A 25,184-nucleotide genomic window follows, 5' to 3' on the forward strand; every position below is an offset into this window, starting at 1 on the left:
CACTGACTGAGGTAGGCCAGGCAGCCAGGGAGCTCCAGGGGTCTGCCTGTTTCTGCCTCCCCAGTGCTGGGATCTTAGGTGCTCGCCGCTGTGCCCAGCTTTTTTGTGGGTGCTAGGGGTCTGAAGCCAGGTCCTCATGATTGCATGACAAGCTGCCGACTGAACCATCTCCTCAGCTCCACAAACAGGCTTCTAAAGACTCCTTTTCATTAAACTTTCTGGTGTGTGTGTTTTCCTGTGGCTGTGGAAGCTTTGAAGCCACTGGTAGGCAAACTAAAGAGCTCTTACAAGAAAGGCACCTATGGCAGATAACGGTTGCCTTGGATCCCATTTCTTTCTAGTGACACCCTTTTAGCTCCCTTCGATGGGGCGGGCCCCTCATCCCAGTAGGTCTGAGCAGGTAGGTAGTAGACCAGGTTTCTGGGTTCCTAGAGTGGTGAGTGGCAGATATGTGACTGGACTGTGAGAACTGAGGCCTGGGGCTGTAGAGATGACTCAGGGATTAATAGTGAACACTGTTCTTGCAGATGACCAGAGTTCAGTTCCCAGTGCTCATACTGGTGACTGTCCAGTTCCTGGGGATGTTGTACATTTCCACACAAAGGCGTGCCTATATACACATAACTAAAAATGAAAAGAACTGAAGTCTGGGTGGGCAGGGGATGTTGTAGGAGAGCCAGAGTACTGAGCAGACTTTTCTAAATGATGGTGCCTCTAGCTTCCTGGTCTGCCTCCCACCTTCTTCCTGTGAGTCCTCTTTGCTTTCCCAGAATTGGCTGCTGTGGATGGATCACTGATAGCTGTGTGCCTGAAGGCTTCATGACCAAGGCACAACCTATCCCTGGGTTAGACCTGGGGGCTCCTGGTAGATGCCTTCCCCTTGCCTGTAGTCAGGGAGACTCTAGATTGTCTCAGATCTGAAGAGCAGAGGAAATTGAGTTGAAGGGAATTATTTAAACGCTAGGAACATACCAGCCCTGTTCTCCAACTCCTCGGTTTGAAGGTTAGCTGAAAATATCTGAGCTGAGGATTTCTAACTGTTGTGAGGAATAAAAGGCCTAACGGGTAAGGATTGGCTGGGTGTCCCTTTATGCTGGGCTCTGGTGGGGGCACGGTACCAGTGCTCTTGCTGGTCAGCGAGCCTTGCACTCTGGAGGAGAAAGCCTCTTTGGATGAGGGATGGAGAAGGTGGAAGGCAGGGAAACCAGGCTCTCTTTGGCTCAGGTGTGCAGCCTGTGACTATGGTAGCTACACAGGACTCAGTAGGTCTCTCATCAGAAGGATCTGGAGGGTAGAGACCTGGACACAATAGACTGTAGTACTCAAGTTCTTGGGAAGTAGAAAAACCACTATTTACAAAGAATATATTAAAATTACACTTGAGAAATAAACTCCCATGTAGGTGTGCACTGCCTTGTCATTCTTTCATGGCTTCAGAGTCCGAGGAGAAAGCCACCTCCACTGGTCACTGCTCCCCAAAGGATGACAACTCTTCTGGGTGCTGGAGTTGTTGGTTGGAAGGATTGGCTGCTTCTAGGCTCTGTTGAGTGTTGGCACTTAGAGGAGGCAGCCGGGCTGTCACTGCCCTAGGGGGATATAGGAGCTGGTCTGACATTGCAGGGCCCAGGATCTTTTCCAAATGACCTCGGCCTCTGTCCAAGTTCTGACTGAGGTGGAAATAAGGGTGGTACTCCAAGTGGTAAATGGTTCCTCAGGACAGAGGGGACCTACTTGGCCTTTTGTTGCTGGTTCCACATTCTGTGAGATGAAGGGACACATGTCAGAGCATAAACACTGGCAACTGTGGAGGGGAACCAGAGATGTGGATAGTATCCTTGCTTTGGGTCAGCCATTTGGCCTGGAACTTTGCCACACAGGCTAAGCTAGCTGGCCAGCAAACTTACAGGGGCTGTCTGTTTCCACCTCTGCCTCCCATCACATCACGGCTGGGATTACAAAGTACATACCATGACACCCAGTTGGGTTTTTTTGTGTGTGTGTGTGTGTGTGTGTGTGTGTGTGTGTGTGTGTGTGTGTGTGTGTTTTGGTTGTTGTTATTGTTGGTTGCTTTTTTGTTTTTGTTTTTTTAAAATATGGATTTAGGATGTCGAACCCAGGTCCTCTGGCTTGTAAGCCACTAACTACTGTGCTGGCAGCACTCCCCAGCTTCCTCAGGGATCTCTTCTGGTGGCTTTTCATGATGTAACTTTATAGGATGGCTTTAGAATTAATGATTCTTCTGCAGTTTGCCCAGGTGGCTCCATCATCTAGATTGTGAGGTGGGATGGAGTGGGGCTGGGGTTGTCAGTTTGTTTTTTGAGACAGGGACTTGCTGCGTATCTCTGGCTGGCCTGGAACTAGTTATGTAGACTAGGTTCACCTCGGACCTGTGACTCTGCCAACTAAGTGCCTGTGTGACAGACCTGGCTTTTCCCCTTTATAGGAAACAAGATGCTTGGCACTGCTGTCCCTTATGGACAGTGGAGAGGCTGGGGCCCCAGGGCTGAGTGCAGGTCCTGGGTGCCAAACACCAGGCAGGGGCAGGCTCACCTTTTACAGTCTCTGTGCCACATGCAGGTCATAGTCACTATCAGAGGAGTTGTCAGGCTGGGTGGAAGACCGGTGTAGGGCCCCTTCCAGAGCTAGAGAGAAAAGATTGATTAAAGAAGTCCTGGTTGCTACACAAGGCCCCAGGAGCTGAGTGGGTTGCAAGATCACAGAGACTCTCTGAATTGGTGACAGCCCTGTATCAGTTTTGATCAGACTGGCCAAGTGTTCGCTAATGATGCTAAACTCCAGACCCCCTGGGACTTAATTGTGAGTGCCTGTGAGAAGCCAAGTATTGGAGGCTCCTGTGGACCACTTAATGGCTCCGTCCTGGCTCAGAGAGAACAGAGGGGCTCATTTATCATCCAGCCCCTCAAGGCCTGCAGGCAAACAGGCCCATTAGGTCACAGCAAGGTTGGGGTTAATGGCATCCATCCAACTGCATTCTTCTCTCTAGATTAATGTTTCAAGGTCTCCAAGGGAAAGCAGAGGCCTATGAAGGCTGTATTCCTGCCACCGCCCTGCTGGGACCAGCTGTTAAGCAGGCGGTTTCATCCCCCACCCCCTGGAGCCTCCCTTTCCCTCTTTGGACAAGCACAAAACTTCAAGGTTAGCACTCAGCATGCGCGCGCACGCGTATACACACACACACACACACACACACACACGCACACGCACACGCACATGCACACGCACAAGCACACGCCCTCCCGCCCCTCCCAGCAGCCCCCTCCACCTCCCCGCTCACCTGGGTAAGCAGACAGGTGGGAGTTCCTGGGAGGCTGGCTGTATTCATTGTCCACATGAGAGGCTGTCGGGTTCTCAACCTGGGACCGGACAGTCGCCGTGTGGCTGCGATGGAAAGACACTAAACAGGCACAGGAGGCCAGTGGCATTGTTAGAACCCATGTGCTGTCCTTCCCGAGCAAGACGCCACAGCTTAACTTCCTGTTTCCATGAGGTCATGGGAGAGGGGTAGTACATTTCTCCCCTTCCTTTCTGTCTGGGGAGATTCATGCCTGCAGGGTCAGCCTTAGACTTTCAGAGCAGTCTGAGGGGTCAGGAGAGGCCTCCAGTTGCTCAGGCGGCCATCACACTTTTGCCTAGCAGGGAGCTGGAGGACAGATGGTGGGTGCGCTCCTGTGCACCAGGAGCTGCATGTTTGTATATTACTAAAACCCAAACCAACCAGAACCGTCTAGAAAGATCTGGGCCTGGACATGGAAGGGGAGAGGAATAGAGTGCATGCTTCCATCTATTGGTATAGTTCTGAATATGGCTAGGAGGAGAGAATGAAGTGGCGGGGGGGGGGGGGGGGGGGGCGGCGGGCGGCTGGCAGTATATTCTAAAACTGGCACTCTGAAGTTGTTCTGTGCTTAAAACCAGCTTGGCTGGTCCTTTGCCATGCCTTCCCACTTTGAAGAGGTGCCACACAACAGGTTCTTGTAAGTCCTGAACTAAAGAACTTGCTTAACCCTTTTGACCATGGAATGAATAATCCCCATGAACGTCTGTCTGTCAGTCATCAAGTTGGGGAGGGCTGCCCCTGGAGGGGTGAAGGCTGTGGGGGCCTCTGCTGAAGTCAACCACAAAGCAAGAGAGCAGAAATACCATGGTGTCTGAGGCGCAAGAGTCAGAGTGTACAGAACCGCTTGCCCCTAGAAAAGCCTCAGCCTTCTCTGGTGTGGGTCCATCTGTTGGCCACAGTCACACCGTAGTCAAATGTGGTGGAGAGCTGAGTCCTCTGGCAGCTGCTGGTTTGCTGTGCTCAGCGGAGACCTTGACTTCTGTGGCCTAAGTCCTGGGGTTGAGGGAGACCCACCTCTGGGGACACTTACTGCTCTGGTTCACTCCCGTGGGACCAATCCACTGACGTTGCTTCTTCTGACGGACTGGGCAACAGACAGAAAGCTCATGAGGGCCAGATGATGGTAGAAGAGGGGAGGTTGTGGACGGGACGGCAAGACTGTTGGGGACCACCACTGCCTCACTTCCTAACTGACCAGGGGGGGGGTTGGGAGCCATTGGGTGCCCATAGAAATGACCACAGGGTTTCTTTAGAACCAGAATTGATACCCTAGAGGGCAAAAGGGATCCAAGACTGCTTGCCTCTGTTCTCCCTCATCCTTGTTTGCCTTGGATAATTTCTCTAAGGTCTGCAAGGCCAGGGAGTCAAGCCCCTTCATTTATAAAGTATGCAGCTGTCCATTCAATAAATGGGGAAACTGAGGCTCAGATAGAGGCAGCAGCACAGTCAGGCCATTGTTAGCTGTGGAGCTGGACTTGGGTTACATCTTGTGACATCAGAGACTGTGCTTATATCATGTGGCCACAGCCTTTATTAACTGCAGTAAGCTTTTGTCAGTCTGGGGGCCAATCAGAGGGTACAATTTGTCCTGACTTTCTGATACTTAGGGAAAAAAAGGGCCAGTGGGCAGCAGAGGGAGCTGGGTGGTCAAGGAGGAAGGCTCGGGTTTGGCGCCTACCTTTCTTCACCAGCTTCTTGTAGATGAGAGGCCCGCACATGACCATCAGCACCACCAGGAGTACAAGGCTCAGGATGATGCTGGCCACAGTGCCTGGGGCCAGGCCCGCTGGGTTTGGGTCTTGGCCTGGACAAGGGAAGTCTTAAATCAGCCTTGGTCCTGGGGAGCAACTCGGGAGGGCAGCAACTGCCTGGATTCCCCTGGTACCCTTGCGGCTCCTATGGACCCACCAGTGCGTTCAGAGGGGGGGGGTGTCTTTCAGGCCATCTCTAGGCGTCTTTGCCACCCATACATTTGTCTACCACTTGCTACCTTCAGTGACCAGCAAGCTACTATTTGCCACTCTTGTTATCAGCTGTTAACTTTCTGTCTTTACTATTATGACTAACCAACTTCCCATTATCTACCATCAGGAAGATGGCCATACATGACCACATATCAAGAACGATCCAGCCTTCTATCTATTCATCCATCCATCCATCCACCCACCCACCCACCCACCCACCTACCCTTCTGCTTATGTAGCTATCATCCATCTATCCATCTACCCATTCACTGACCCATCAATTCATCTACCTATGCAGTCATCTAGCTACTCATTTGTCTGCCTGTCTGTGCATCCATCCACTGACCTACCCACCTATTTATACACTCATCTATTTTCTCCCCTATTTATGTCACCCACCCATGTACCCATTATTCAATTACACTCCTGTAGTGGACATGTTCCATCCACTCGCTGATTTTCTAGCTTGCACCCTGGAGAGCAGGAGATAGAAGGCAAGGGAGAGTTCTGGCATCTGCCGGTGTCCAGACAGTGATCCATTTGGGCCTTGCCTGGTCCCTCATCATTGCTATCTGATTCTTGCTTCCGGAATCCCATTTGCTGTCCCCTTTCCAGGAGCTTCTATCTGTCTTTCAGATCTGTTCTTTAGAGATGTACCCCTGACTAGGTCCTAGAGGAAAAGTTTCTAACCGCTCTCCACCCACCGAGGGCTGCAGTCAACTCACATGTGACCAACACCCTCTTGCAGGGTTTTTTTTTCTGAAGCTGGTAACACCGAGACAGCTTCTCCTGGGTACAGACGAGCCCCGGGGAGGTCTTGTCAGCATCCAGCACATGGAAGGAGATGAGGTCGCCACATTGCTGCTCCTGACACAGCTCCTCCCACCGTGCCGGACCCCTGGCCACAGAACTGTCGCACAGGGCAGTCCATTGTGATCCCTGGCGCACTTCAGCCATGCCCTCACATACGCTGCTGCCCCCCACCAGGCGGCTCTGAACCTTGGGCTGGAAATCTGCAGAGGGGAAATGATGGTGAGGTGGCAGGCCTGACCTGGGGGCCTTGGCAGTGATGAGCACTTCAGGGAAGATGCTGCTCTTTTCAAGAGCCCCTCTTAATGTCCTCCCTAGCACTTCCCCCGAGCAAGCTCTGGTCCTTGGGGCTTCTGGGAAAGTGGTGGCAGCTATCTCAAGACAGCAGTGGCAAAGGAGCTGGCAAGGGGGCTGTGCCTTTTTACCCTCTTGCCATCCCTTAGGAAGAGGGAGGGCTTTCTAGAAGGAAGAGACAGACCCAGGGACCAGGAAGAGCTGGTATACTTCATAGGTGTGACAGAACCGAGGAATTTTGCTGCCTGGGCCCTGAACCCTGTAGGGTTAGGCTTTTGGCAATGAGGCCAGGTGCCTAGAGAGGTATTCATGTCTGCTAATCAGGGTGGTGCTTGGGAATCTGTGGCAGAAGCTACTCCGCTTGATTTAAAGTCAATAGTGAGCTCACCATCTTTGGCTAGTTTCCATGGCAACACCCACCTTCAAAGCCCTAGTGAATCTTCTATTTAGAAGAAACTTCAAAGCAAGACCCTGGGCATGGCTTATGCAGGTTGTAGCCTGCATGAGAGCTTGAGGGTTCATAGCTGAGGGGTAGGTGGGACTGGAGCCAGCCACGGGCCTCTCATCTGGGCCAGAGAATCTTGGGGACCAATTTATATAAGGTGTCCAGTGGAGTAGGCTCTTCTGCTTGTAGACCCTTATAGTCCTACATTTGGGTAGGAATCCTGAGGACCTGCTGAAACCAGCTCTTGTTGGGAGTGTGGGGAGGGGTGAGACAGTCTCCAGGTGACCTGGGTGGTGCCTGTCTAGGGCCTTGAACAGACCAGGCTTAGAGAATAGGCTCTGGATTGACACTGCTTGGGGCAGATCTCAGCTAGTGCTCTGTGACACCGGGAGGAAGCTGAGCTTTTCTGAGCCCTTCCCTGTGGAGAGAGAGAAACAGAGTTCCCACTCCTAAGGCGGGGATGAGAACTGAAAGATGCCCAGCACCAAGTGGTGTGTTGGGAACAAAATCCAGAATGCATCAGGGCACTTCTGGTGACATGTCCCACCCCTTCCCAGGCGTGGCAGTTAGTCTGCCTTGATTTGGGCTGTGGCTTCTTCTAGTCTGTCCCCAGTCCTGGTGTGGCCCCGCAGTCTCACAGGTTCAGTTTTCCCTCTTTCCACTTCAACTGCACCAGCACTGCAGTCACTAACTGCACCAGCACTGCAGCCTCTGACTGCACCAGCACTGCAGCCTCTGACTGCACCAGCACTGCAGTCTCTAACTGCACCAGCACTGCAGTCTCTAACTGCACCAGCACTGCAGTTCTCTAACTGCACCGCACTGCAGTTCTAACTGCACCAGCACTGCCAGTCCTACGTGCCAGCACTGCGAGTCTTAAACGCACCAGCACTGCAGTCTCTAACTTGCCACCAAGCACTGCCAGTCTCTCTAACTGCACCAGCAAACTGCCAGTCTCTGACGGCACCCAGCACTGCAGTCTCTAACTGCACCAGCACTGCAGTCTCTAACTGCACCAGGAACTGCAGCCTCTCTAACTGCACCAGCACTGCAGCCTCTCTAACTGCACCCAGCACTTTGCAGCTCTCTGACTGCACCAGCAGTCTCTGACTGCACCAGCACTGCAGTCTCTGACTGCACCAGCACTGCAGTCTCTGACTGCACCAGCACTGCAGTCTCTGACTGCCAGCACTGCAGTCTCTAACTGCACCAGCACTGCAGTCTCTCTAACTGCACCAGCACTGCAGTCTCTAACTGCACCAGCACTGCAGTCTCTAACTGCACCAGCACTGCAGTCTCTAACTGCACCAGCACTGCAGTCTCTCTAACTGCACCAGCACTGCAGTCTCTGACTGCACCAGCACTGCAGTCTCTAACTGCACCAGCACTGCAGTCTCTAACTGCACCAGCACTGCAGTCTCTAACTGTACCAGCACTGCAGTCTCTAACTGCACCAGCACTGCAGTCTCTAACTGCACCAGCACTGCAGTCTCCGACTGCACCAGCACTGCAGTCTCTAACTGTACCAGCACTGCAGTCTCTAACTGTACCAGCACTGCAGTCTCTAACTGCACCAGCACTGCAGTCACTAACTGCACCAGCACTGCAGTCTCTAACTGCACCAGCACTGCAGTCTCTAACTGTACCAGCACTGCAGTCTCTAACTGCACCAGCACTGCAGTCTCTAACTGTACCAGCACTGCAGTCTCTAACTGCACCAGCACTGCAGTCTCTAACTGCACCACTGCAGTTCCGATGCACCAGCACTGCAGTCTCTAACTGCACCAGCACTGCAGTCTCTGACTGCACCAGCACTGCAGTCTCTAACTGCACCAGCACTGCAGTCTCTAACTGCACCAGCACTGCAGTCTCTAACTGCACCAGCACTGCAGTCTCTAACTGCACCAGCACTGCAGTCTCTGACTGCACCAGCACTGCAGTCTCTGACTGCACCAGCACTGCAGTCTCTCTAACTGCACCAGCACTGCAGTCTCTGACTGCACCAGCACTACTCAGGACTCAGGAAGAGCATCCTTTCAGGGGCTACCTCTGTAGCTGTGCTCTGAGCTAGCTCTTAGGGACCTCCCATGCCTTACCGTCCCTCCAGCCTCCTTTCTGGTGGTTTGAAAACTCCCTGTTGGTAAAGGCCACCTCTCCAGTTGCCCCCAGGCCTTTACCTAAACCTCAGTTTCAAAGCCTTGTCTCCTCTTCCTGCTAGGATCCCACCTGACTCCACTTCTGCAGATGGTAGCTCCTTTGGGCAGGCAGGGGTGGCTTTGTAATACCTGAGCACCACCTAATCTAACTTGTCCTGTCTTTTAGAGAGGGCCGTGAGCTCAGGCCTCAACGTCTCTTTCATCCCTATCAGGCCTCTCATAAAATCTGGACATCTGATTGGGGGACCCCACATCCCCATTCCAAGGCAACAGATGGCCTGATGGAGTGTAGCCAGTTTCCAGCTTACCGGAGCAGATGACCGACAGCGCCTGGCTGCCCTCCTGGGGCGTCGTTTTCTGGAAGCACTGCTCCATTGAGGCACAGCTCGAGTTCCGCACCTCCCATCGAATTGGCAAGGGCTTGGGGTCCGTCAGCTCCTCAGGGGCTGGTGTTCCTGCTGCCTCTGGCTCTGACAGATGTGTCAAGAAAGATCCACACTGCAGAGTATTACAGATGAGGTTCCCCAGGCCCAGGGGCCTGTCCTTGGCCTGGTAGAGGATGGTGCCCCCTCTGCTGCCATTGTAGAATTCCACCACACCCGCGCACCTCAGGCCCTTGTGTCCTGGCACCAGCTGCAATCTGGGAGGAGCTGGAAGGGGGAAGGCATGTCTGAGTGTGGTTGGCTTTCGGAATGCCTTCCTGCTCAGCACCAACACGTGGAAGCTTGGGAGGTAGGGGTCCCAAACATTGCATAGGACACACCTGAATCTTTTCCACCGGAATTCACACATAACTGGGCCTCTTGTTTTTTGTTTGTTTTGGTGACTCAAAGAATTTAATTAGGGCTATTTACAGGAACATGCATACCTTACCAGTGGCCATAGCACTGAAGAAAATGCCCTCCCCCCAACACCATTAACTGTATACTTCCTCAGGGAGGGGCGAGGTTCATGGGTCCCACCTCCCTCCATTAAGGAGTGTTGACTACCTAGCCTTGTGCAGGTAATCACAGCTCCTGAGTTTGAGAGTGCAATGGTTATGTCATACCTGGTCCTTGGGTCTTTATTCTCTGTATCAGTCCCTTCCCTCTCCTGCCCAAGAACCCTCTTACCTGTGGGCTCTGGCGTGGTGGTGGGTGGGGTAGTTGTGGGTGGAGGTGTTGTCTTCTGGGGCTCTGCAATGAAACACACAGACAAAGGCGGGAAGTGGGGAGTAGAGAGAAGAAGGAGGGGACCTGGGGTGGTAAGCTGGCTTGGCCCCCTCCCCCATTCTGCCCCTCAGCTCCCTGGGAGGGGCAGTCCTACCCCTCACAGACAGGAAGATGGAGGCCCAAAGGACAAGGCTGGCATTTGGCAGAGCCCGGCCCTGCTTTGCAGTCTTGCCAGCCAGATGCAGCACCTTTTGGCTCACCCCATACCCAGGCCCTCTCCTGTCTATCGTCAGGGCACTGTAAACTGGGAAGCCCTCTCATCCCCTTACCCTCCCAGGCCTCAGCCCAGGGTGCCGTGCAGCATCACCCACCTTGGCAGATCAGGCTCAGTGGAGGGCACCTGGCTGGTGAACTTCTGCTGCTGCAGTTGGAGAAAGACAATGGGGGTCCATGGCAGAGGACCTGTTTCTGGGGTGTGTTCCATAAAGGAATGTGGTGGAGGACCAAGGCAGAGCCACATCCCAGCCGCTGGCACAGTGCAGAGGCTTCCTGGGGGATTCTCCAGTGGTCCTGGCTCCAGCTCCAGCTGGAGCTGCACACAGTGCTCCTCACGCTTCCCCTCTGGACCTCCAGCGTACCCTGACACTTGGAGTCGGAGCCACTTAGTGTCACCTGGAGACCTGGGGGTCAAAGAGGGAGTGGGGGGGGTGTCAGGTGATGGAGGAAGAGCTTTCCTTAGGGGCTTAGTTCTTGCTTCTCCTTCTGGCTAGAAACTCAGGCAGGGTGCTCTGTTGGCCCTACTCCGTGGCTCAGAGTTCTGAGCTAGAGGGAACCTTGGGGCTGTGGACAAAATGTTCTCAGCACTTTCTGTCCAACACAATCCCCTCAATCTTGGAAATTCAGCTTCAACAGGCCTGAGGTATGCCCTGATATGTGGTGTGTATTTGTGTGCATGCATGCTTGTGTGCATGCGTGGCTTATGTCAGGGGTCAGAGGTCAGTTTTTAGTGTCATTCCTCAGGAGCTAGCTGTCCATCTTGTTTTTTGAGACATGGTCTCTCACTAGGAGTTGGACTTACCAATTTATCTAGGCCTGCTGGCCAGCAAGCCCTGGGAATTTGCCCATCTCTTCCTGCCTAGCACAGGAATTACAAGTGTCCACCATGCCCTGTTTTTTGTTTTTTGTTTTTCCTAATGTGGGCTCTGGGGATTGAACTCAGGTCTTTGTGCACGAGCACTTTCCTGGACTGAACTATCTTCCCAGCTCTTTCTTCCAAGATCTTCTGTTTTAGCATTTAAAAATCAATTGTATTAGCTGGGTGTAGTGGTACATGTCTGTAATCTCAGCACTTGGCAGGTGGAGGCAGGAGAAACAGGAGTTCAAGGTCATCCTCGGCTATGTAGTGAGTTTGAGGACAGCCTGGGTTATAGGAGAACCTGTCTCAACAAAACAAAACACCAAAAATCAATTGCATGGAGGTACAATTTTCATGCAGTGAAATACACTCATTTTAAGGGTTCTGTTCTGCGGGAGTTGACAGACATCTACAAGCACACAGCCGCTCTGTGATCTAGATACAGAGTCTGTCCATCATCTAGACATTTCCTGCTCGCTCCTCGGCAGCCAGCTCATTTCCCTGGCTCCAGCCTCAGGCAAGGACTGCCCTGCTTTTTGCCATGAAAGATTAGTCCTGACCAGTCTACAGGGCCACACAATTGAATCGAATCACAGAGCACCATTTGCTATGGCCTTTTTGCCCTCTATGTATATTTGAGGCTTATGTGTGTTCCTGTGTAGATCAGTAATTCATGTCTTTTTTTTTTTTAACTTTGGAATAATATTTCATTGTGTAAAATTTCCCCATTTCTTTTCTATATATCATGTAGGTTGTTTTGCTAGCCGTGAATCAAACTGCTGATAAATTTACATGTGCAGGCCAGCATGTGGCCTTTATTTCCATTTCTCTTGAGTAAATACCTTACAGTGAAATTCTCAGGTTATAGGCAGGCTTGCAGCTTTGTTAGTTCATAGAGTTCCATGATGGGGAGAGGAATAGAGAATATCTAGAGGTGCCCCTGGGGACCCATGGAAAGTGCTCCTTGGGTATTAGAATCCACAGGTGCTGAAGTTCCTTATGTAAAATGGTCTAGGACAAGGCAAGGTGGCACATGCCTGTCATCCCAGTTCCCAGGATGGATGACAGAGGATCAGGGGCTCAAAGTCATTTTTGGTGAGTTTGAGGCCAATCTAGGCTACACAGCTCTCAAACAAACAAACAAACAAACAAACAAGCAAACAAGCCAGCCCCCTCCAAAAGGGTGATGGGGCTGGGGCTGGAGGTGTAGCTCAGCGGTGTTTGGTCTGGGATTGTTGTTGTTGATGACAGAGTTTCTCTGTGTAGCTCTGCCTGTCCTAGAACTGGCTCTGTAGACCAGGCTGGCCTCGAACTCAGAGATCCACCTGCCTCTGCCTCCCGAGTGTTGGATCAAAGGTGAGCATCACCACCCCCCAGCTGAGTATGTGTTTAACATACTCAAGGCCCTGAGTTGCATCCCCAAGGCTATAACAACACACAAAATGGCAGAGTGTCTGCCTCTGACTACATACGTCCTTTGTATGCTATCATCTCTAGATTGTTTAGAATCCTAACACAGTGCAAAACTATGTAAATGGTTGTAATTCTGTACTCTTTAGGACAGATAGGCCTCTCTCTCTCTCTCTCTTTCTCTCTCTCTCTCTCTCTCTCTCTCTGTGTGTGTGTGTGTGTGTGTGTGTGTGTGTGTGTGTGTGTGCCAGAGAACAACTCTGGGCACTTTTCCTCAGGCCCTGTCCACATTTTTGAGACAGGGTTGGTTTCCCAGGGGCCAGGAGCTTAGCAGGCTAATCTGGCCAGTGAATCTCAGGGGCATGTTGGCCTCTGCCTCCCTCCACAGTGCTGTGATTACATAGGGCATGCCACCATGTATGGATTTTTTTTTTTTTTTTTGACTTCTGGGGACCACACTCTTGTCCTCATGATTGCGAGGTAAGCATTTTACATACTGAGCCGTCGCCCCAGATCCTGTCCTGGATTTTGATCTTCACTTGGTTGAAGCCACAGATTTTGTGTCCTCTGTCTCTCTCTCTCAGTCTCTGTCCCTGTCTCTTTGGGAGGATATGTAAGACAGAAGTGAACACAGTCATTCTTTGGTGTGTTGAGTGAAAGGAGGAGGGGCAGAGGAGCTGTAGATCTTGTTGTCGGAAGCCTTGAGCTGAGCAAATGTATTACTTATTATTCACTTATTTATCCAGGAGCACATCTAAGAATGAAAGCATTCTCAAAGACTTCCTTGGCTTAGAGCCACTGACCAGGCTGCCTTTTCCTGCCCATGGAGAGAGCAGGGCTGTGGCTAACTGAGGTCACCCGGCTAGCTGGGTGCAGAGGACTGGTCCCACATCTAACTATTGCAGATACTTCAGACAGCAAGTGACTTACTAGAACCTGAATGCGGGGCATCATGCAAGGGCCCAAGTCCTGGACCCAGGGCCTGCTAAGACTCCTGAAGCGGCATGGTGGCTTTACAAGGCCGTCATTTCTCTCCAGATAAATTCAGCACAGTGTTATCCTGGTTGGTGTTGAGACAGGACCGTGGTACACAAATATGGAGACTGTCAATGTCAAAGATGTTTAGGGCTGGGAATATAGTTCATTGGTAGAGCACTTGCATAACACGTACAAGGCCCTGGGGTTCACACCAAGCATGGAGAACTAAATCAACATGCGTCTTCACTGTGGGACTTCTTAGGGCCTTCACTAGGCCTGTGTCCGCTGTCAGTCTCCAGTAGGAGATGCTGTGGGGCCCACCCTTTGCCTGATGAGAAACGGTGGCTTCTAAGATTGAGGTGTACACACTCGGCTCTTTGCAACCTAACACAACCTTTCCCACAGCCTATCTGCAAGTGTCCATGACCACGGAGGACCAGAGAGGAAGCAAGGCTTTGTGAAGTACATTTGTGGGTGGGTATGTTTCCTGCCCACAGAATGGGACAGGGGGCATGGTAGCTAGCTTACACGTGGTGCTTTATGGCCATGAAAGGTGCCACCTGTATGTGTACTGGCATGCTGATGTCTCTGTGTTTCCAAGAGGTGGGGTTCACATTGATGGAGGAGGAATTTTTTAACAGGCAGGTCCTCATGTAGTGCACGAAGCGACTGCCCTGCTATCTTCCCGCCCCCTCCCCTTCCCACGCTCTTCCTTAGAGTCACCCCTTCCTTACCGGAGTCACCCCCTTGGGACTGTCCATGGCAGAAAGCAGCTGTGAAAAGGAGAGAAGGAGGTCAGAACGTGAAGTCCCCCCTTTTCCCTCTGCTCCAAGGGGCAGCGGTGGTCCTGGCTGACTGTCCCCCCACCCTACCGTCAAGGAGATTCCAGGGCAGCGATTTCCATGCTGTAGCTTAGAACCCGAAGTGGATATGGAATCAATTTAGTGGGCTGCAGCCATCGATTCTCTCTCTTTCTAAAATTTACTTTCTCAATGGATACACAAGCAGAATTGATTTTTCTTTAGTGCACAGTTCTGTGAATGTTAACACATTCCACATGCATGACCTCCATCACAATCAAGACCCAGGCAGCTCCACTGCCCACAGGGACGCCTCACTCTGTCTGTCCCTTTATAGAAATGCGGGCATTCCTCTTCTTAAAAAGGAAATGGAACAGAATAAAGGATGGCGCCGCACGCCGGCATCGGGAGGGTGTGAATTGCTTTGGGGGACAAGGATGCCGAGGAGAAGGCTCAGTCAGTAAAGCATTTGTCTTGCAAGCACAGGGACTTTTGTTCAGTCCCAGAGCCCATGTATAAAAACCAGACATTGTGCATGTGCTTGTAATCCTAATCCTAATTCTGGGGAGCTAGAGACAGGCAGATCCCCGGGGACCATGGCTACCCAGTTTGGCCTCAGGAAGACGTGGGGCAGGAACCTTTGCTCTTCCTCACCTGCCACCCCTGACCTCTCTCTCAGTCCCCTTTCTTTCTGGTTCTGGCTCCCCCGTGGGGACCGGGAAAGCCGCCATGCAAGGGCCCCTCGCTTGGCAAAACCATGAGTGCCGAGGTGCTGAAAGTGGTGTCTGTAGGGAAAGGAGACATGTAGATCCGCCCCTTGCTGCTGTGTGATGCAGGGCTGATGTTTAGTCCTAGAAGCGCCCTGGGTCTGTGCATCATCTCTGTTTTCCTGCCTGTGGGCACGGGAAGCAGGTTCTTCTATCTTAACCCTTTAAACCTCAGTTTCCCTGTTCACAGTGTAGAGTGGGTTATGCTGAGAGATGGAGGGGACCCCTCTATGTGAAGAGCTTAGCCTACTGCCTCCCAAGCCCAGCTCAGTGCTCATAAATGGGATTACTGCTGTGTAGGTGGGGCAGGTGTGGCCACAGACTTCTGCAGGAGCTTTCTCAGTAGGAGGATTCAGAGGGCTTGCCTGGGAAGCATGGAGGGCAGACCGCAGAGCTCTCAATCCATTGCACTCATAATGAATATTAGACACTTGGTTAGAGGTAGTCAGGGTCTAGGTTGTGGTTGCCTCTGGCTAGCTCTCAGCTACCCACTTGCCACTCCAAGGTGCCCAGTCTGGGGAGTCAGAGACTACCATGGTTGAGCTCCTGGCCTTGAGCAGCCAGACTCAGAAACCCCTGGGGCAGGGACGGGTTTTGACAGTCCCAGGCCCTGCGGGTAGACACCACACAGACAGCGTTGGTCCTGCTCAGAGAATGTCCTTAGGGAAGACTGAACAACTGTCACCAACTACCATTCTAAAAAGGAAAGCAGGGTGAAAGTGTTTGTTGTTATGCAAGCCTGACGACCTGAGTTCCATCCCAGAACCTCCATGAGAACGTCAGATGTGCTGGTGCTCATCTGTAATCCCAGCACTCCCACGGCAAGAGCGGCAGAGACAGAACCGCTCAGAAGCTCCGGGTCCAGCTTGCCTGGAATTCACAGTGCAGCAGCAGAAATGGGAGATGTCGCCTCGATAAGGTGGAAGGAGAAATGATTCCCAAGACCTGTCTTCTGACCTCTGCGGCACACCCACACCCACACCAATAATAATAATAATAAATTTAGCAAGGAAAGCTAAAAGCTGTTGAGAGACGGTGGCTGTGCATTCCAGGGTGTGGCCTGTTCTGTTTGACCCACACATGAACCATGTTTTCCCTTCCCTCTCCGTCACCATCACTATTACCATGACCACGATCATCGTGTAGGACCACTACCATCACCCCAACGCTGTCACCATTATCCTCACTACCGCCGCTTGCATCTCGGCCCGCATCACCGCTATCACCGCTGCCACTGTCCTCACTGTCAGCCTCTCCACCACCATCTCCATCGCCATTGTGATCACATCACCCCCACCGCTGCTGCCCACGCCCACCATCACCCACCCTCATCTCTGCACGTCACCGTCATCATCACTACTATCTACAGCATTTTTAGTTTCACTCATCCGGGAATTTTCAGTTTAAATTTCTCTCCACTGTGCCATTTGACAGATATGATTGCTCTGGTCCCTGTGTGATAGAGGAAACCAAGAGGTTTCCCATACAGCTAGCAGCCAAGAGGCTGCGGTCTTCTTCTCACTGGGCCAAGCCGTGTGCTGTGCTCTATTTTACATCGATTCCTGTGTGTTTCAAGCAAATGCGTCACAGGTAGACATAGCACTGAATCTGCTGTGTGACGTTGGCAACTCACTGAGACCCTCTGAGCTCAGTTCACTCAGTCTATAAAGTGATGAAGTTCAGTTTCATGATCCTTCACTTTCCTCTTGGCCTAACCTGTGTTTCTAGTGAGTCTTAGTGTCTGTCTGGCAAAGCCAGACTCTCAGCATACTGCTTCTTTGCCTGCCCAGGGATGCTCAGGCTTTCTTTGTCTACAACCCATTTTCATTCATTTTGAACCCACAGACACCCTCCTAGGCCGGAGCCCTGCAGGCTGTGCTCAGCATCTCCCTGAACTCCTCTGGAGCCACACTTCACCCCTGCCCAGTCTCTTCTGAAACTCTTGTAGCCAACCCCAACCCAGGACTCTGCTTGGAGACCTGGAGGCTGCAGGGTCATAGGGTATGGAAGCATTATACCATTTCCTCCTCTACCACCCACACCTCTCCTCCAAGCTGCTGGGACAGCATCAAAGGATTCCAAGGCCTTTTCCTGTCCTGGCTAACATCCTTCAAGCTCCCACAGTGTCCTGGCAAAAACCTTAGCAGAAGAAGGCACTATCCCTAACCCCAGTCTCTTGTCTACACATTTTTTAAACCCAATCATTTTGATCCTGCCTAAGCTCAAAGGACTTGGAAAGGGTCAGAGGGATCCTTTAGAGCTGCTCTGAGATATCTCCCCCTCCCTCCTGCCCTGAGTACGCCTATGATGCTCACTGTGGTTCCTTGTGCTGCAGCCCACAGGCTACATCTCACCCCAGTGAGTTTTATTAGCTCCAGGCAATGCTTAATGGTTTTGCTTTTCTTTTTGGGGGAGTGTGTGTGTGCAACTTTAAAGATTTCTTTTATTTTGCTTTTAAAATAAATCTAAATGAAGCTTCAGATGGTTTTGAAAATCAGGGAACCTGGCTGTGGGCTGTGTCGGCATCACCAGGAATCTCAGCCAACAGTCTATACTTTTATCTTTTGATTTGCTAGAGCCAAGGGGCCCTGGTTTTAGGCACGTGATGTTGTCCTTAGCAAAACACACACATTCCCACACTGAATGGGATGCACCAGGATTATAAATAGCCTCCTGTGACTTCAAGTTGCCATTGTGGCTTTTTCTTTCTTTTCTTTTCTTTTTTTTTCAAGACAGGGTTTCTCTGTGTAGTCTTTTTGGTGCCTCTGTAGACCAGGCTGGCCTCGAACTCACAGAGCTCCACCTGCCTCTGCCTCCCAAGAGCTGGGATTAAAGGCGTGCACCACTGCCGCCTGGCTTCAAGTTGCCATCTGGTACCAGACCTGTGTGCCAGAAATTTAAAATATTTTCTGGATTTTTGGGATGGCTGACAAATGTTCATAGTCTTCTGCAATGGATCCCCTTATCGGTAGCCAGGCTGCCACTGTTCACAGGGATAGGTAAGATACTCTGCAGGACTGAACCTGGCTCAGGGCACCTGGTGGCAAAGCCAAATTCAGTCCTCTTTCTCTGACCAGTTCAGAGTTCTGTCATTTGCAACCTGGACATAGGTTTAGCATCTGGTAGGCACCAGCGGTCAGAGGGAGGGGCTGGGACCTTGGCAATTACAATAGCAACTCATCTATTGTGGCAGGTCTCCTGCTAGCGACCTTTTCTCATGGAGACCTATTTCTTGCCTAAAGCCTTGGATGAAGATGCTACAGTCTTGCCCCATAGAGAAAGAACACCCCCCATCACTTTCATGTAACTTAGAAATCAAGTGACTTCTTTATCCCATAAACAGTGATCCCCTGTCAGTTCATGGAGCTCCCCAAACCACAGCCATCAGTTTACACAGAGGCTTTGGGGAGGATGGTAGGTGTTCCTCCATCCCTCATCTCTGAATTGGCTGACTTGGAAGGTTCCAGAAATCTCACCATTTTTCCTCTTCTTTCTTTTTATTTATTTATTTTTTTTCGAGACAGGGTTTCTCTGTAGCTTTGGAGCCTGTCCTGGAACTCGCTCTGTAGAACAGGCTGGCCTCGAACTCACAGAGATCCACCTGCCTCCACCTCCCGAGTGCTGGGATTAAAGGCGTGCGCCACCACCGCCCAGCTGCTCTTTTTCCTTCTCTCTCTCTCTCTCTCTCTCTCTCTCTCTCTCTCTTCTCTGAGACAGGATTTTTTCTCTGTGTAGCCCTGGTTGTCCTAGAACTTAATTTGTCAGCAAGACTGGCCTTGAACTCAGAGATCTGTCTGCCTCTGCCTCCTCAGTGCTGGCATGAAAGGTGTGCTCCAGCATGACCAGCTAAAACTCCACTTTTCTGGAATAACAAAACAAAACTTGAGGCTGTCAAAGCTTTCTGGAAACAGAGGTCAGAGGTCTTGGCAGAGCACCCAATGAAGCCTTTGTTTATAGCTGGTGCCTTTTGCTATGACCAATCTGCACACACTACCCCCATCCCTGCCCTTCCAGGAGCAGCCTGGGAGATGGAGCATGCACAGGGGGCAGTGGGTTCAGATTGAGGTCAATAATCTCACTGTTGTGCTTGCCCCTGACAGCCTCCCGCTCCTTTGTGTGTGTGTGTGGGGGGGGGAGGGTCGTATGTAGCCCAGGTTAGCCTAGGCCTCATTATGTCTCAGAGGATGGCCTTGAAAGTCCTCGATCCTCTTGCCTTTGTCACTCACGTGCTGGGATTACAGGTGTGCCGACCTTCATACGTTTCAAAGCTCAGAACTGCAGCCTGATCTTGCCCTCACAGCCCTAGATAAACGGGCTGTGTTTGCCTCCACATTCAGGTGGGAAAACTGAAGATCAGAAGGGATGATGACTTGGCCAAAGTCACAAACTTAGCTGGAGGTAAGCAGTACTGTGCCTCACACCCGCCATCTGACGCAGCATGTGGGGTTCCTCTGGGTCCCCCAAAACCCAGGTGGACATGTGTACTGTGACCCAGTGCTACCCCCAGACCTCCTTGAGTATGAGAAGCACACAGGTCATATAAAATGGAATGTCTACATTTGGAAAACATCTGGATTCTGGAGCATGTCTAGCTAGACATCAGAGTGAGGACTCACAGAGGAGAGACGGTTCTGTTCTGCTCAGTTCTCCAGGAGGCTCAGAAGGCTCCCTCTCTCCTTCCCTCCATTGGACCAGCTGAACCAAGGGCCCTCTGCTGGATCCCCCAGCCCCAGCCAGTGGCAGGCTTGCTCACTTCCCTTGCCTATGTGTGAACATTTTCTCTTTTTGTAAGACCTAGCCTATGCAGGCACAGCATGCCCCATTCCCACCCAGCCCTCCCTTATCAACCCATGAATGACCTTCTGGCACCCACACACACACTAGCTTTGTCTCAGACCCACCAGGGCAGAGAGCTTGTCTCTCTGTTCTCTATGTATCCCCAGCACATAGTAGGTACTCGACCAGTGCTTGTTGTCTGGATGAATCTATGGAAACCATCGCTATTATCTTTTGAAGCACAGCTACAGGCTTCTGAGATTCTGTTTCATTTGGTTGTTTTTTTTCGAGACAGGGTTTCTCTGTGTAGCTTTGTGCCTTTTCCTGGAACTCACAGAGATCCGCCTGCCTATGTCTGCCTCCCAAGGGCTGGTTGGTTTTTGAGACAGGTTACTCACTGTGTAACCCAGGCTGTGTTGGAACTTGTGATATTTCTGTCTCAGCCTACCGAGGTCTGGGATTACCACCATGCCCAGGTTAGCCCAGCCTGTGTTATAGATGAGGAGACCAAGGACCAGAGACGTTCTTGTCGCTCTGGGTAACTAAGAAGAGAGCGAATTAGAGATCCTTCCCTGCCCCACACACCAACTGCACACACGTACATGCCAACACATAAACACAGGGAATCGAAGCTCCTAGCTGTCAGCTCTGACTGAATTCTTGTCTGGTCACTCTAGGAAACCATCTGACCTCGTGATGGAGCCATGTCGAGTGACCACAGGGCTAGTACGAGCCCCTGGCTTCCAGGATCAGTCAGGGTTCTGATTCTTTGTGCTTCGAGCCAAAGACAATCTCAGCTATGTATCCTGGGACAGCAGCTCACAGCCTGCTCATAGCCAGCACATACCCAGACCCTCAGGCCCATCTTTCCTCCATGGCCTTTACCCTTGGGGCACCCTCTACTAGGGTCTCTCTTCCCCCCTTTCTCTGCCTAGCTGGTTCTTCCTGTCACTTGGGTCTCAGAGTAACAGAGGTAATGCCATCCTCTTCAAGAGGTCCTGTGCCTGCACAGCCTAGTCTCTGTGCTGAGTGGGGGGACGGACCCTCTCACGTGCTTAGGCTTCCAGACATGTGAGAATTTCAGGCGCCGGTTCCAATACTTCCTTTGCCAGGTCCCCTCTGTGAGCTGGGCAGGCCACAGGCCGGGAAGGCTGCCTTGGATCCTGCTGCGGTAAAGAGCTGAGCATCTAACAGATGCTCAAAACAAATTTGCAGATGAATGAATGAACAGCCTGTGCACGAAGAATGGGGGAGAAGATCTGGGGTGCAGTGAACACCTGGTGAGACCCCTCCTGACTCTGTCTACCTCGCTTTGCTTCTGGATGACTCTAATGTCTGCTGAGCACTATCTCCCCTACACGCAGGCGAGACCCACCACGAGTCAGTTCATTTAATCCCCATTAATGTTCACAGGGTACAGTTAGAACTTCCTACTTACAGTAGATGAGACTGAGGCTTACCAACAGCCCCAGGTCCCTCGGCCAAAAGTGGCAGAGCGGAACTCAGATTGGTTTTTGGAGTCACTGTGCAGTCAGCCAGGCTAGGCAGTGTCTGAGATACGTCCCCAAACTACTTAAGTGTTTGAGGCTCAGAAAAATTTAAGAGGGGACGAGTGTGAACCCCTGGTTGACCTCCATCATGAGATCAGATGGTTTCAGAGCTGAGGATCGAACCCAGGGCCTTGCACTTGCTAGGTAAGCACTCTACCACTGAGCTAGATCCCCAACCCTCCTGGTTGACACTCTAAAGAAGACATGTTGTATACATCTTCATTCCGCAGGCCTTGGCGTATCCCCACCCTGTACCTTGATCTCTGTGTATCTGCTGATGGAACCTTCTCCTGTAGCCATGCTCCAATATGTGGGGATGGCTTGGGGACCTATTACCCCTACGGAGGCAGTGGGGCTGTGTGAGGGCAGCAGTGTTGGGCCAGGCTCCCCATGCTGCTCACCATCTGCTCCGCCTTGGGCTTGCCACTCCTGGGTCTCAGTTTTCCCTCACTGTAAAATGGGGTGACATGCCCACATACTTTCTGTACTATACTATTCAGGAGCTTACAGAAAAAAAAAAAAAGGCTTTAAAAGGATTTCATAAAGGTCAGGCCTGGTGGTACAGGCCTGTAATTCTAGCTACCGGGGAGACTAAAGCAGGGCAATTGTAAGTTCAAGGCTCTCCTGGGATATGGAGTGAGTTCAAGGCCAGCTGGTCTTTGTATGAAGAACCTACCTTAAAAAGCTTAGGGCTGGCCGGGCGGTGGCGGCGCATGCCTTTAATCCCAGTACTTGGGAGGCAGAGGCAGGTGGATCTCTGTGAGTTCAAGGCCAGCCTGGGCTACAGAGTGAATGCCAGGACAGGTTCCAAAGCTACACAGAGAAACCCTGTCTCAAAAAACAAACAAACAAAACAAAAAATGGCTGAGGGCCAGCGAGATGGCTAAGTGGGTAAAGGTGTTCTCTGGCAAGACTAATGAGCCAAGTTCCACCTTTGGGACTCACATGGCAGAAGGAGAGAGCTGATTTGTAAGTTGTTCTCTGACCCAGTGGCACGAGGGCACAGACACACAGACACACAGACACACACAGATCAATGTCTAAAAACATATTTTTAAAGTAAAAACTGTCAGGATCTTGCTCAGTGATAGCTTGCCTAGCATGTAATGTGATGTAGTCCAATCCTAGGACCACAAAAATAACAGAAATAAAAATAAAATAAAATTGTGAGTTGTGCCCCTGCCCCCAGCACCATGGAATTACTTCCCACCTATAAACTCTAACAGCACACAGGGACCATGTGCTCCCTGGCCTTCAGATGATGCCCCTACAGGGGCTGGGGTACCTGTCAGTCTTTTCAGGAGCTCACTCCACGCCCAGTGGGGGGCCTGGATGAGTCTTAACCTCCCTGGGTGTGGGTCTGAGGCTACAGGGGAGGGCTGGTTAGGGGGTGGTAAAGGCATGGCTTCTGGGATCCTCAGGACCAAAGGGGCCACGGCAATGTCCTGGCAGTGTCCAGGAGTCTAGCCAAGGCTTGTCAGGAAGGCACTTTGTACCTCTTACTGACATATGTGCATGGGTATCCAAGCCATGGTAACATGAAGAGGCCATGTAGGGTCCAGGAGAGTACACATACGGTTCTCATACATGCACACATTCAAAATTCTCTCTCTCTCTCTCTCTCTCTCTCTCTCTCTCTCTCTCTCTCTCTCACACACACACACACACACACACACACACACACACACACACACACGCTCCCATCCAAACTCACACATTCCCACACTCACTCACTTACTAGTGGTTGTAGGTGCAGATTGGGTACCTGCAGCCTCAGCCCCTTCTCTGCAAAATAGGACGCCATCTCTTCCTCCCCACCACACCTAGCACCCAGCAGCCCTTTCCCCGCCACACCTCTTGAGTAGTCAGAGACATCAGTTTATACCCCTGCTCCGACATATCGACACGCTGTGTACGGGAAGGTCTCGTGATCAAACTTGGAGCCCAGGGCTTGGGCCTCCAGTCATAACTTTCACAGCCTACCTCTGTCTAGTCAAGCTGACCTCCCCTTTCCTGATGCCACTGATAGCTCACCATCAGGGCCTCAGGTCTGGATCAAGATTCAGGAGTGGAAGACTCCTTTAGGACTGGCCCAGAGCTGCTGTTTAAGCTTGGCATCTACTCTTCCACATCCTTATGAAGGGACCATTTTGCCTCAGCTTACTCTGCCTGAGCATCCTCAATATCAGCTTTCTGTTTCTGGGCGGCATACTGCACGGGGTGGCTGCATAGGCTGGGAACTATTGCCCTGACTTCTAGCCCAAGGCTGAGCAAGACAGTAAGTCTCAACAATACAGAGAGAATCAGGCTGGGCAATGTTGGGGAAGAATGGGCAAGCAGAGCCCAGCTGAGGCTGGGGAGTTGACCTGGGCTCTGTGACCCTAAACCTCCCTGATATTGTACATGTGCCCGGAATCAGCCCTGGGAAGAATTGAGAACGCTCCCTGTACCCCAGTGTGCCCAGGTATTGTGTCTGGCAGTACCTGGCAGAGACTCACCCAGTGTTCCCAGCAGGTACGCGGTAGCTAGCAGCGCTTGATGGGAGTCCATGGATGTGGCCTTATGCTGTTTGGCCTCAGTGAGCTCGGCAGTCAGCAAAGGTGTCTGGCTCAGTGTCTCACTCTCTGGGAGGGAGGGGGCACAGAGGTGGAACACAGAAGCAGGCAGTATGGGCCTACGTCACTACCATCTTGTTTGAAGCTGAACTGTCAACTTCCTTCTGGTGAAACCACCTGCCCCAATTTGAATGGAGGCCCGAGCCTGTCAGCTTCCTGCTTGAGATGCTCAGAGTTGGGATAGTACCCACTGGCCATGCTCATGCGTGAATAGAGCCAGGTGTCCTTGTGGGATGGGACTGTGGGGCAGAGAGAGGTGGGGGACTCCAGAGAGAGGGTGTCTTGCTCTAAGGAGAGCTGACCCGAGGTGAGAAGGGTGGACAGGGCAAGGGCCTGACACAGGAATTTTTGCCAGGGTATTCTGAGTGGGGCTGGGGCTGTGAGAGGTGGGAAGGGTACATGACTTCAGGTCTTATTGCAGGATTAGTGAGGAAGACTCACATGCACGCCCTGTCTACCCCCGCTACCCCCTCATGGTGGGACAGACTGGAAGTCTGTAGTCTGCATTGAATCCCTGTGTCAGTGATTTTCAACCTTGCTAATGCCACAACCCTTTAATACAGTTCCTCATGTGGTGACCCCCCCAACCAGAAAACAATATTTTCATTGCTTCTTCATAACTGTAATTTTGCTACTGTTATGAATCGTAATGTAAATATCTGTGTTTTTGATGGTCTTAGGTGACCCCTGTGAAAAGGTCATTGGACCCTCAAGGGGTTTGATCCAGAGGTTGAGAACTGCTGCCTTAAGGAAATTAAAACAAAACCAAAAAAAAAAAAAAAAGAAAAGAAAAAAAAGAAAAAGAAAAAAAACCCAGGTTGTTAGGTAGCCCATGCTAGCCTGGAATTTGTGGTGATCTCTTGCCTCAGCCTCACAAATGGTAGAATTAGAAGTGTGAATTACCATGCCTAGGAGTCTGTGACCGATGTTTTACCAGCAAGTACAGCAAGGAGAGTATCTTCATGAAAGCTGGATTTG

The 25,184-nt window shown here is 51.5% G+C and overlaps 1 protein-coding gene across 1 annotated transcript; it reads right to left on the minus strand.

Annotated features, from left to right (window-relative positions):
• Positions 1-1,735: 1,735 nt before the first annotated feature.
• Positions 1,736-24,141, minus strand: Cd5 (CD5 molecule). Its single transcript, XM_036175423.1, has 11 exons — positions 24,090-24,141; positions 14,433-14,471; positions 10,547-10,855; positions 10,137-10,199; positions 9,333-9,674; positions 6,045-6,332; positions 5,034-5,159; positions 4,386-4,439; positions 3,296-3,415; positions 2,551-2,642; positions 1,736-1,758 (listed from the first exon to the last, which is right to left on the minus strand). The coding sequence occupies exons 1-10, from the start codon at positions 24,139-24,141 to the stop codon at positions 2,554-2,556; spliced, it is 1,482 nt and encodes a 493-aa protein (XP_036031316.1). The 3' UTR covers positions 1,736-1,758; positions 2,551-2,553.
• Positions 24,142-25,184: the final 1,043 nt, after the last annotated feature.

Source organism: Onychomys torridus, chromosome 1, assembly GCF_903995425.1.
Source record: "Onychomys torridus chromosome 1, mOncTor1.1, whole genome shotgun sequence".
Taxonomy (NCBI): domain Eukaryota; kingdom Metazoa; phylum Chordata; class Mammalia; order Rodentia; family Cricetidae; genus Onychomys; species Onychomys torridus.